Consider the following 13386-nt stretch of genomic DNA (forward strand, 5'->3'; position numbering starts at 1 on the left):
TATAGATATAGATATGTACAAAAAACAGTTAAGTACTTCTAGAAATAAAATTCTAATTAATTCTCAGTTGCTTCTTACTGCTAGAGGGGCTACATCAGACTAATACATCCCTACCCTGGGGCCCAATCTACCTTGTGACAAAGGGCTACCTTGAGTCTGCAAAGCTGACTAGTCTCTATGCCAATCAATCAATAAGCATTTATTAAGTACTTCCTATGTGCCAAATACTCTGGTGGGCCCTTGTGATAAAAGCAAAAATGAGTCAGTTTCTGACTTCATGGAGTTTATAGTCTCTCTGGGGAAAAAAACATGTGTATATAAAATTACATAACTTTAGCTTCATTAGCTTCATACCACCCTTGATTAATTGAGCTAAGGAGACAAAATAAATCTAGTAGAAAAAAAAAGCTACTTCTAGATTAATTTGCAAACCTATTGAAAAAATGAGCCAATGGAATCAGCATATTCAACTAAGTTAATGTCCCACAATAGCCACTCCTCTAAGTTTTAAGATACTTCATTTTTAAGATTTTACATTCTAAAGTTGGAAATTAAATGTCTTCTTATTCACTGAACATCACGTCATTTACTCCTCCTGTATTCAGAATAAGTCTCATCCACTTTTGTAGGTGATGGTCAAAGCCAAAAGTTGAAATGAGGCAGATGATTCCAAACAGCCTCCAACTCAAATTTTCACTGAACCATGGAAGTCAGTAAATTCATGCAAGAGAAGCATACGTTTGCCAGAAACATCCAGATAGCTAAAACCAAGATGCCTTTTTTTCAACCTCAATAACCCATAAATCTAATCATGATAACCCAGCCTAAGTTATTCAGGTGACAGCAGAAGGAAATTTAGTTGTGGACAGGAAAGAAGAGAGAATTAAAAAGAGAAAAAGATGAATTTGGGAAATAAGATAGAAAAGGAAGGCAAGAAGAGAGAGGAATTTATAGAGAGAAAGAAGAGAGGAGGATAGAGGACAGGAGAGGAGAAGAGAGGAAAGGAGAGAAAAAAAAGGATAGGAGAAGAGGAAAGAGGAGAGGAAAACAAAAGACAGGAGAGGAGGAAAGAAGAGAGAAAAACAAAGAAAGAGAGAAGAAGAAAGAGGAGAGAACAGAGGAGAGGAAAGGATTTTCCTATGCAACATCATATCTCTGATTACAAAACTTGACAAGTTCATTGAACAAATGTATCTAAATATACACATCAAACCTCTCTCTGGGTACACCCTTCTCAGCTGGGGTAGTACTGAGCTCTTTCAAAAAGGGCAGACGAGGATTGGCTAAAGTCTCCAGTTTTGCTTCTTCCACTGGGCTTTGAGGTGGTGGTGGTTTCATTTCCCAGGCAACAGATAAAAGTGCAGAGGGGATAGCCTATTATTGTCTTTGACTATCCTTTCTAGTCCAGAGCTGGGTCAATTCAATGTGAGACCTCACTCACTTTAAATTATGGTGATCAGCTAGTACGTTTCCCAAATCTTTATCACTGAGGCTTATGACCATTTGCTCAATAATTGCCTAATAGCCCTGCGGGTTAGCATTCCTCAGTATTTTAAATTCTAAGCTTCTTCTGTTGGTTTTATACAAATAAGCAACAGGGAAATAAAATACTGAGACAAGTCCATTGACTCTACTGCTTTAGAAATTACCTACTCAAGTCTAACATTGTATCTGTCCTTGACCCTTACAATTTATAAATTTGCCAAAATCAGAAAAAGGCAGACCTTTGTATGTATACATATATATATACACAAAAATATACATATATACATACATCTATACATATGCATATACATGTACACATATATGTCATGTACCTGTATACATACACACATATACATGCATATACATATACATACGTAAATTCTAGAAATAGACTAAAATTGGGACTCTGGAAGCTCTCCTCCCTATCTTTGCTCTGTCAGGTCCCTTTTCCACCTGGGCCTCCCACAACTAGGCTGGGCTATTGTATGAATAGTCCTACCAGTTTCCTGCACTTTAAGCACAGATCAAGTGTTCTTACTGTGAATAATTTGCTAACTGCAGCTAAATGACTCAACCTTTCTGTAATCAATTACATTGCTCATCACAGATCCTCCCAAATACTAAGTACTTGCTGCTCCCCTGGGCTTCATTAGATCACTAAGGAAAGTTTGGTTTTATCTTGGGGTTTACTACTGTTAATCATTTTCACTTGGTACCAACTCTAACAAACCTAGAATGTCTAGAATGGTCTCCTTTCTCTGTCCAGGGTCTGGTTCCACCATTTCCAGACCAAAAAAGAGGCAGAGATAACATATTCTAAGATAAATTAAATCCAGTGTTTTCCATTACTGTAGGAAAATATATTACCAAGGATACAAAATTCTTGCATAATTTCTCTCTGTTGCCTGGCCAGAAAATGTGATGTGTCACCCACACTAGACTAGAGAATCCTACAACAGGACACCCTAAGGCTGAAAGGGCCCTGGGAGCTCAAGAGGCAGCAAGGTAAAGTGAAAGGAGTACTGGTCTTGTTTGCTAAGTCATAGGTTCAATTCCCAGCTCTGAGACTAATACCCAAGGAGGCTGAGTGAATTAGTTACTCAAGATCATACTGCTAATTAGTGGCAGAGTTAGGGCTAGAATCCTGTTCTCCAGACTCTTTATTTAGTGCTCTTTCTACTATACTATGATGATCTTAACCTCTCATAGCTTTGCTTTCCTCATCTATAAAATGAAGGGCAAGTTAACATAGTGGAATGAGCAATTAATTTGGAATGGAGGTACTTGATATGTAACCTTCAGGGGGACCTCTCTGAACCTCATAAGTAAAATGTAAATTGATATCTAAGGTCTTTTCCCATTCCAGATCCAAAGATCCACTTCAAACCCCTATATATTCTAAAGCATTTTTTTCCTACAATAATTCTATGAAAGGCATAGAGAAGTATGTAAGAAATCCATTTCAACAAACATTCATTAAGTGCCTACTCTATACTAGGCACAGCAGCTAAAAAGACAAAAAAAAATCATCCCTGCCCTCAAGGAGCTTACTTTCTATGGGTCAGGGAGGGAGAGTAAATACAACATGCTTACAGAGATGTAAATACAAGGTAGGTTGAGGAAATAGAGATTACTCACAACTGAGGGAATTGAGGAAGGCATCTAAGTTGAAGAAGTGGCCCCTAAGTGGATTCTTAAAGGACGGTGGAAATCCTAAGGGGAATGGAGAAGGGAGGGCTATGACAGTACAAATTTTCCGCCCAGGAAGAAATCCTGGCCAGCTATCATGGAAAATGAACAGAACCTTACCTGACGCATGGCATTGCTCTGCACCCTGGAATTATCCTCCATGGCTGTAGCCTGGGAATCTGCTAGGAGGGCCCCGTTAAAGGTAACAAGTTAATATGGCACGACTCATTCATGAACTGCCTCTGCTTTTACAGCAGCCTCATTCTTTCCTGCTCTCCAGTGAAATCGAACAGCTGGTGGTATTTATTATCTGCTCTCTTTTATGAGATAGCTCAGGGGGGGAAAAAGGATTTTTTTGTTCCTCCTTCCTTCCAGGGCAAGTTAAGAGAGAGAAAGAAGAAAAGGTTAAGGTTGTGTTTACTTTACTTAGTGCTGTTTTTCCTTACTTCCTCAATATAAAAAGCAAAGAGCTATCGACTAGCATATGATTAACCAAAGAAACACTAGGAAATGGCAGGCACTGCTGAAACAAGGTCCTGAGTGCATAGGAAAGGATTCTAATTGGAGAATGAAAGTAATTGCTGTCCGGTCAATTCAATTCGTTCCACCAAAACTGTTCTCTCCCAGGTTACCATTGATCTCCTAGCTGCCAGATCCAGTGGTCTTTTCTCTATCCTCATTCTCCTTAACCTCTCTGTAGCCTTTGACACTGTTGATCACCCTCTCCTTCTTAATATCCTCTTCTGTCTACATTTTTGGGACATCACTTTTTCCTGTTTCTCCTTCTTCTCTGTCTCCTTTACTGGATCCTTCTCCATATGAAGCCCTCTAACCATAAGTGTTACTCAGGGTTCTCTTCTCTTCTCCCTCTATACTACTTCACTTGGTGATCTCACCAGCTCCCATGGATCTAATTACCATCTCTATGCTATAGATTCTCAGATTTCTCAAATCCACCTCTCCTGCCCTCAAATTCTGCTGATCTCCAAGCTCATATCTGCTTTTCAGACATCTCCAATAGAATGTCCAGTCTTAAACACGATATGGGCAAAACTGAACTCATTATCATTCTCCCTAAACATTCCCCCACTTCCACCTTCAATATTGCTGGGTGAGACCCAAGCATTCGTCACAACCATCCAGCTTGCCTGGATCTTCTTTGAGGTCAGCCTGACCTCTACAGTAAGCTTTTTGGGTTAAACAATTTTTAGCCACATAAAGCTAGATTCAAACAATTTTAATAAATGATAAATAATAATCCACAAAGGCAAGGTTGAGAATATATTATAAAATAACAGGGCACTAGATCTAAAAGGTGCAAACTTTTCATTTTATCTTAATGAAACCTCCATCTAAATGACTCTGGGAAAAGTTGGTAGCCTTTGATAAGAAAGTTAGATTTAAAGGCTTCTTGTGATCTTCAATACAGAAAGTTGATTGAAGTCACTTGATCTGGGTCCAGGACAAGACACTTAACATCTCTGAGTCTTATCTGTAAAATGGTGGGGAAGGATTATTCAGGGAGAAAGAGAACTAGGTATCCTCTTCCAGCTCCAATTTCTATGAGACAGAGAGACTCTAACTTATTAGTCTCAGCTCTGGTGCCTAGCTACCTCTGTGATCTGGGACATATCTCAATGGCTGGGGCCTTCTGGTTTTGTTTTGTGGGTAAAGATAAGGATTGGACTAGATGTTCTCCAAGGGTTCTTCTAGCTCTGCCATTCTGTGATACTACATCCATTTAGTCACATGCTTCAAAGAGGAACTGGGTTATTCCCAGTTATGGGATAAATGGATCACCTTTGGACTTTCTTGTTAAAAGCAGTGACAAGAACAGCCAGCTATTAATGAATGAGAGAGAAGGAGAGAGAGAGAGAGAGAGAGAGAGAGAGAGAGAGAGAGAGAGAGAGAGAGAGAGAGAGAGAGAGAGAGAGAGAGATTCAGAGGATTGGAAAGGTTTGAAGGGACTTAGGGAGGTACTTCAGTCCAGTCCTTGCCAGGCAAACATATCCAGTTATAAGACTACTAATCCTGCTACAAAGGGCAGAAATTGGCTCCCAACTCCAGTGCTTTCTGCTTACTAATATCAAGTACTAGCTTGCTAATTAGAGGATGATGTACAGCAGTCTCTCAAAACACTCTCTTGCATCTGCAGCTGGCCTTCAGACTGTTCTTCACACAAGACAATCCATCTCCTCTCTGGATGAACCTGAAACCTGAAAATTTCTCTCCTCCACCTCTCGTAATCGCTGGTTTCCTTCACAGCTCAGTTCAAGCACCACCTTGTACATGAGGCCTTTCTCAGTCCCCCCATCTGCTAGGTTCTCCCCACCAACCAGGTTACTTTGTATCTGTTTTATATACACTTCTATATGTATATGTATGTTTTCTCTCCTGTCAGAATGTTAGTACCTGGGGGGCAGTGATTTTTCACTTCTGTTTTTGCATCCCCAGTTCCTGGCACACTACCTGGAACATAGTAGGTACCTAATAAATATATACTGACTGATTTCTTCCCCAAGCTGTTTACTTTCTTATGCTTTCTAGAACCACTTCTAAACATCTCATAATTCCTCTCTTCTCCTTCTGAAAGTAGAAGGTAGTTTACCTAGAGACCCCATCAAGGTGGCTAGGTAGGAAGATCCTCCATTAGGGTGCCCCTTCCTCCCACCCCTTCCCTGTCCAGGCTCCATGGGCTAGTTTTTTTTGCAGGAAGAGCATTTTGGATGCTCACATCACTCAGATAAGTTGGGGGCCTCAAATACCACCTTTATGATGAGATACAGAACCACTAGACCTTACCAACTTTTCACCCACTATGTCCTAAGGTCCTGCTGGCCTGCTTCAACTTACTGCATACCTCCAACCCTTGCAGTCTTACCTGCCAATGCACATTAGGCAAAGATCTTACCATTCACCCTGCCCCCCCCCCAGCTACACCCTTAGGCCTTTTCATCTGTCCTGCAGCTAAGCTTTCTTTCTTGTATGTTCAGTTGCTTTTCCATTGTGTCTGATTCTTCACGACCCCATTTAGAATTTTCTTGGCAAAGATACTGGAATGGTTGGCCATTTTCTTCTCTACCTCATTTTACAGAAGAGGAAACTGATGCATAGAGGGTAAAATGACTTGCCAGAGTCACACACCTAGTAAGTGCCTGAGACCAGATTTGAACTCACGTTCTCCTGACTCCAGGTCCAGCACTCTTTCCACTAAGCCACCTTATTGCCTTTCTTTCGTGTGTAATCACCCCCAGTTAGAGTGCATCTCCTTGAGAGAAGGGACTTTCTCAATTTTTCTATTAGTATCCTCAGAACTTAGCACCACATTTAGGCAAATGCCTAAGAAACAATTTTTATTCATTCATTCATTCATTCATTCATAGTTTGCCTACAGCACTGAGGCTGAAAACTCAACTTACCCAGCATTCATTTAAAAGCTTATGTGTCAATCAGCTGTTCCTTAGGCTGGTATTTTGTAGGGTTGTTTGTTTTAGAACTGGAAAGAACGTTACATTATGTCTGTTTACAACCTGAGCCTTTTAAAGATGAATCTAGAGACAGGTCCCAAAAGGACTGAGCCAGAATTTGAACTTGATTTTCTGTTTCCAAATCCAGAGCTCTTTCTAGTCTTTTCTCCTTCCCTTTGTTGCAGTCCTCCAAATACTACAGTATTCCACAAAATCACTGTGCTCATTCCTTCACTCACTGAAAGAGACAGCTGTTCAATCTCTCCCATCTTCATTCTTGGCTCACCCTCTTCTTCATCAGTCCTCCATAGCTAATCCATGTTCTGCCTACTTTATCACTGACCCAATCAGTGAGCAAAAATGGGTTACTCCTTATTTCTCCCTCTAATCTTCTCCCAGATCTTCATCTTCTGAGTTCCACCTTGATGTTGACTGCTAGATAAAATTCCATCTAGCTCCATGGAATAATCCAAGAGAGGGAAAAATAATTTGATTCTTCCCTAAAAATTTAGCAGCAACCTCAGAGGTACTGTGGCTGTGAATGCACATTAAAGAACCTTTTCATGAGAGTTATTTTATGTGAGAAAGCAGTTAAGCAGAAAGGTACTTGGCTGTTCCTTCTAAATGAAAATTTTCAATTAGTCTGAAGAGTTAATTACACTATTCTTTAATAACTGCACTTGTAATTCTGCAAGTCCTCTGTTAATTGATTCAACCGTATGCCCCAAACCAACCATCTAAACGCAGGTAGGAAAGACAATGAAACTTAACTATAAGAAATGTTCTGTCCTTTCTTCGAGGATGTGCTATCACAGGTGTGGGAGACACATATAGAAGAATTATAGAGAAATTTAGTTGATAGCATTCAGTTGGTGGGGAGATATGAGAAATTCATATGATACATCAAACAAGCTTTCACAAGAGCCTTGTGATGAACACAATTGCTAGCAGAATGCGTCTTCTGCAGCAGCCTTTTTGGGGGGAAATGTAATTCCATGAAGGCTTTACAGACAATGAAAAAGGAACAAGCAAATCTACTTTTTCCCCTTTCTTTGTTAAGTATAGGTGATGTGAGTGAGATTGTGCAAACAGCAGCTTTCCTGACTCATATAACAAGTTGGTAAAAGCGAACCCAGTTTCTCTGGGCAGCAAGTCTCATAGTCACAGGAATAAATATAGTATTTTAAGATTTATGAAGCACTCTGTTTCCAACAACCCAGTAAGGTAAGGAGTACCAATTTTATTCTCCCCATTTTATAGAAGAGGAAACAGAGGCACAGAGAGTATTATCCAAGGTCATGTAGCCAGAAAATGATTAATATAAGATTCAAACCTTGGAGTTCAGTGCCGCCTCCACTACTAGGCACTACCCCCTCGAGTCAACTTACCCTGCCTGTGTTCTACAATAAATAGCCAACCAGGTCCTATACTATATAATGCTAGGCTTTCTAGTTCTGGACCCAGAACTGCAGCTACAACTGAAGCTAACTTCAACTGACCACTCAGAGGGAACCCAGAACTTCCCTGGCCCTGGCCCTCTCCTGGTACAAGCTGGCTCAAAAGACAAATATAATCAAATAGTCAGAAGGACAAAAAGAATTACAGTTATTGAGATGAAGGGATCAAGTCACTAAAAAGACATAGTTTATTAGAGTCTTTTGTTTTTTCTTCACCCAATTATCCACATACAGGGTTAGCTAGGTGATGTAGTGGGTAGAGCACTGCGCTTAGAGTCAGGAAGACCTGATTTGAAGACACTTAACTAGCTGTGTGACCCTGGGCAAATCACTTAACCCTGTATGCCTCAGAAGAGTTGGACACAACTGAAATGACTGAACAAATCCATATATAGAAAATTTCTATAGACCAGGTGTCCATGTACAGATGTCATCACTGTTCATTATTTTATATTTGCATTAATCCGATGGATAATAATATAATATATAACAATATAATAATAATAACAGCCAGCATAGAATCAGAGCTGAAAAAGGAGCGTAAAATAGAACCCATAGAGTGTCAAAGCTGGAAGAAAGTCTGAGAGATTATTTAGTTCATCCTCCGTAACAGGTTCCCCTGGGAAGTGATGCAATTTATCCAACAGTCACACAAAACTCAAATGGACCCAGGTGGTCAGGGTAAATTTTGTTTGTTTTGTTTTCACTTTCTTAAAAAACAAAACAGGAAAATAATTTTCCTCAAAACTTATCATAGAGCCATTTCTTTTCATGGCAAGACTTCTTTGTCTAAATCCCACCAGTGACACTCTTGAAGACTAGGAAAAAAGATGGGAAGCCACATGAAGTCAGAACTGCATTCTCACAGAGGGCTCTTCTCCAGTGGGAAGGGGAGAGCCAAACCTAAAGGTGGCAGTTTGGAAAGCAATCAAGTGAAAACCTTTCTTGTTATTTCCCTCTTCTCCCCACACCGCAAAGAGAAGCTTTTCAGACTAGCCCCAGGCTATGCAGTCTCTTTGTAGATACTGGCACACTGGGGCAGTCTCTGCCAGCTTTGCATAAACTTGATTTGGCTGGGAAAAACAAATAGCTTTCTGATTGCTGACCAATTTCTCCTCAAACTTAAAGAAATAAATATCTGTTTGCCTTTTTCCCCTACCACAAAATTAGTGGTATTTGTAGGGCTGCCCCCAAATTAAACAAGTCAACTGATTGGCAACCACTACCATTTTCCTGAATAGTTTAATGGATGTTAGGTTCTAAATAAGAAAAGCCTGGCTGCAAACCCCAGGTCTCTTATATAATATCTGTTTAGCCCTAGACAAGCCATTTAACCACAATCACCCTCGGTTTCCTCATCTGTAAAATGAGGATGATAATACTAGCAGTTACTGCACAAGGTTATTCTAAGAATCCAATGAGGTTCTGTACTTAAAGTACTTTGCAACCCTTAAAATGCTATTTAAATGTGAGCAATTATTAATTTCTGAAACTCACAGCAGCCTTGGACACTAGTTGCATGACCCTAGGTGAGCCACTTACCCCTGTTTGCCTTGGTTCCTCATCTGTAAAATGAGCTTGAGAAGGAAATGGCAAAACACTTCAATATCTTTGCCAAGAAAACCTCAAATGGGGTCATGAATATTTGGACACGATTGAAACAACTGAACAATAAGCAACGAAAAAGTTACCTATAGAATCTCAGAATGAGAAGGGACAGGCCATTAACTGTAAATAAGAATGTCCTTGACAAGTGGGAATCTGGCCTCTGTTTGGACACCTCCTGGGACAGTAAATACCATCCCAAGGCAACCCATTACACTAACTGGGAAGCTTTAATTGATCAGGTAATTAGCATTCTATTCATTCTTACCATTTAATAGAATACTTGGACCATGGTAGCACACACCTGTAATCCAAGTAGCTGAGAACACTGATGCTGGCAGAAGTCTTGGGCTCAGAAGCTCTGAGCTGCAATGAGAGAAAACAATCTGGTGTCTGCACTAAGTTCAGCACAACTCTGGTAAACCCCCAGGAGTAGAGGACCATCAGGTTGCTTAAAGAGAGGCAAACCAGCCCAGCTCATTTACCGACCAGGTCAAAGTTTCCTGTGCTCATTAGAGTGGGATCAGAAATTTGAAACATGACTGCACTTCTAGCCTGGGTGAGAGATGGAAACCCAATCTTTCCTTCTTTCTTTCTTCCCTTCTTCCTTTCTTTCCTTCTCTTTCTTTGTTTCTTCCTTCGTTCCTTTCTTTATTTGTTCATTTATTGTTAGTAGTAGTATATATTATACTTGCATAATACATTATATGTAAAATGTATGCATTATTAATTTATATTTGTTTGTATTCATTTCTATAATGATTAATACAATATATTTTTATATATTGTTGTTGTTATTATAAAATCACTTGCCTATTTTTCACCTTTAGTTTTAAGATCAAAGTAAGCAGGCTTCTGTTCATTTCTGTCTCTACTAACTCTGATCTAGGTACATTTGCTGCTTTTAAAATACTGTGGAATCTATACAATCACCCGTATTGGGGGGTGTTGTCTAATAAATAACTAAGATCTTTGTTGATCACCATAGTCAACCTTAAAGTGGTGCCTGCCTTGGGATTTTTTTTTTCATAATATGTATTAGTATTTCCTCCTTTCATTTCTGTTCTTTTTTTTCTCCCCTGCACTTCCTCAGGAAGGCAGGGAATGTAGCCCTCAATAAACACTGGATAACAAAGACAAAACATGATACCTATATGCGTGCGCACGTGTGCGCATGTGCACGCATGCGCGCACACACACACACACACACACACCCCAGCTACAAACTACATATCGTCCTTACTTTTCAGTACAACCTTTTCAGTACAGTACAGTATTGTAGATTGATGGCCTCTTCACCAGTTACTGTTGATCAAACACAAAGGATGAAGTCCACAATTCACCACCACCTCCCCAAAATGTCATATTCTGTGTGGAACAAGAAAGATCACATTGCTTGGTATGACTCCAATCTTACCAGAAACTAAGCTTCTATGTCAGAAGCAGTCAGTCTCCACCAGTCACCAGGGCACAATAGAATCAGTGGATTTAAATTTGAATACAGATTCTGCCATGCATGTCTTATTTTAACCTTGGCAAAGTCACTTCCTCTTTCCAAACTCAGTCTTTTCCTCTGTAAAATAAATTATTAGACAAGATCTCTAGTTCTAAACCTTTTGGACAGTGGAAAGAACAATGTAGTCAAAGGAACTCAGTTCATAGCTCAGCTTGGCTACTACCTACACGACTCAGGGCAAATCATTTCTTCTCTCCTAGTCTCAGTTTTCTCATATGTAAAATAAAAGGGTTACAACGCGTTCAAATTTCCTTTCTGGGTCCAAGTCCTAAAAATCTTATTTCAAAAAGAAGCGTTTTTTCACATGCAGTGGTCATTTCTACGTTTGTATTTCTCCATGAGGTAAAAGTCAAAAATAACTTTCAAGCAATGTGAATCCACTGGAATTTTGTTTTGTTTTGGTTTAACCCCATATAATTCCTAAGCCTGCTGTCATTTTAAATGAAAGAAACATTTCCTGGAGCAGAGGAGCAACAGCGATGCTTCCATCTGACCCTATTTTGATCCTGGTTTTATCCAAGAAAAATATTTATACACAGGAGATTGAATTGTGTATTGGATCAGACAGTCTCTGGTGTATCACATACCCAAACATGGAGAAGGTAGGCCTGACTGTGATCTATTCATTTTAACCACCAACTTCCAGGTTGTCCTAGCTAGAAATACAAGATATAGGTTAACAGTGACACCCAGTGGTAGAAGCCAAGAAAAACATGCCCTTGGTAACATCAGAATTAAGCTAGAGGGGTTTTGGTTTTTAGATAAGTATATTTGTATTGGTTAGAGAAAAGGTCCATCAACTGGGGAATGGCTGAACCAATTATGGTATATGAATATTCCTGTGCTCTGAGAAAGGCAGGAAGAGATGATTTCAGAAGGATGTGAGATTTCTATCAACTGATATAGAATGAAATGAACAAAACCAATAGTCTATACTCTAACATCAATATTGTTAAACTGAATATTTCTGAAAGACTTAAGAACTCCACAAACTATATAGTCAATTATTATTCCAGAGCACTAATGAGGAAGAATTCTTCCCAACTCATAAAAGATAATAAACTAATTATGCCAAAGAAGAATTAGGCATTTTTGGGATGTGGACAAACATAGAAATGTATTTTGTTTGACCATAAACATCATACATAGATTCTTTCCTTCCTTCCTTTCTTGCTTTCTTCCTCTCTTTTTTTCTTCCTTCCTTCTTTCCTGTCCTCCTTCCTTCCTTCTTTGCTGTCTTTCTAATGGGTAGAGGAATGGGAATAATACATGCATAATAATTGAAGGGGAAAAAAATGAAAGAAAAAAGATAGAAAGAAAAGACTGACTTTGAATCCTGATTTAAAGTCAAAGTGTTTCTGATCTCTTGTTGTTTCTCTATAGCAACTCCTCTGGGATATTCTCCCAATTCACACTCACGAGTAGGATTCCCAAGAGGGGGACTGACAGCATGCTACTCTTGGAATTCTCATTTAAGTTAGCTCTCAAGTAAATGTTCACATATGGAAAACTTCTTGGTCACATAGGGTTAGATTCACACATAGGGTGTCATGAATGTAACAAATGTCATGTTTCTGGGCTCCCACATATGATTTAACTGAGATATAAGGAGAATTAAAGAAGGTATCCCCTAATACAGTATAGTGTTTTCCCAGGGAAAGGTGCCCCATTAGCAGATTTAGTAGGAAGAGGATCATGTGTAAGTACCAATAAAGATTTCAAAGAAAACCCACATGTAAGGTATATATACTTGTGGCCAAGGGTTGTTTCATATATGAGACACTGGAAGTCTATTTTTTTTCATTTTCTGGAGTCCTCTAGAAGTACCACTTAGTTGTAGCTCTCATCTGTGCTCCGAGGATCAACACCTATCTATAGAACACAGATGGCTTTCCCTCACAATGGGTCACTGTCCCTAAAGCCATCACTATCCTCAGGTAAATAACTACCTTTCTATATACTGGTGCTTCCTCTGTCATCAAGTTCCTACCATATCCATAGCCTCTAGGAGCTGATAAGACTTGTAGGGTGTTTTTTTCTACTTAATAGTATTTATTTTTTTCCAATTACATGTAAAGATAGTTTTCAACATTAACTTTTATAAGATTTTGAGTTCCAAATTTTTTTCTCCTTCCCTCCCACACCTCCCCCATGCCCAAGACAGCAA

At 39.4% G+C, this 13386-nt stretch overlaps 1 protein-coding gene across 1 annotated transcript in view; it reads right to left on the reverse strand.

Moving 5' to 3' along the window:
• Positions 1-3336, reverse strand: part of LOC110206425 (uncharacterized) — a 119235-nt gene extending 115899 nt beyond the window's left edge. The window contains 1 exon segment of the mRNA XM_078149161.1: positions 3295-3336. Coding sequence (XP_078005287.1) covers positions 3295-3336 — 42 coding nt within the window.
• Positions 3337-13386: the final 10050 nt, after the last annotated feature.

Source organism: Phascolarctos cinereus, unplaced genomic scaffold (assembly GCF_003287225.1).
Source record: "Phascolarctos cinereus isolate Bilbo 61053 unplaced genomic scaffold, phaCin_HiC Scaffold_2;HRSCAF=192, whole genome shotgun sequence".
NCBI lineage: Eukaryota > Metazoa > Chordata > Mammalia > Diprotodontia > Phascolarctidae > Phascolarctos > Phascolarctos cinereus.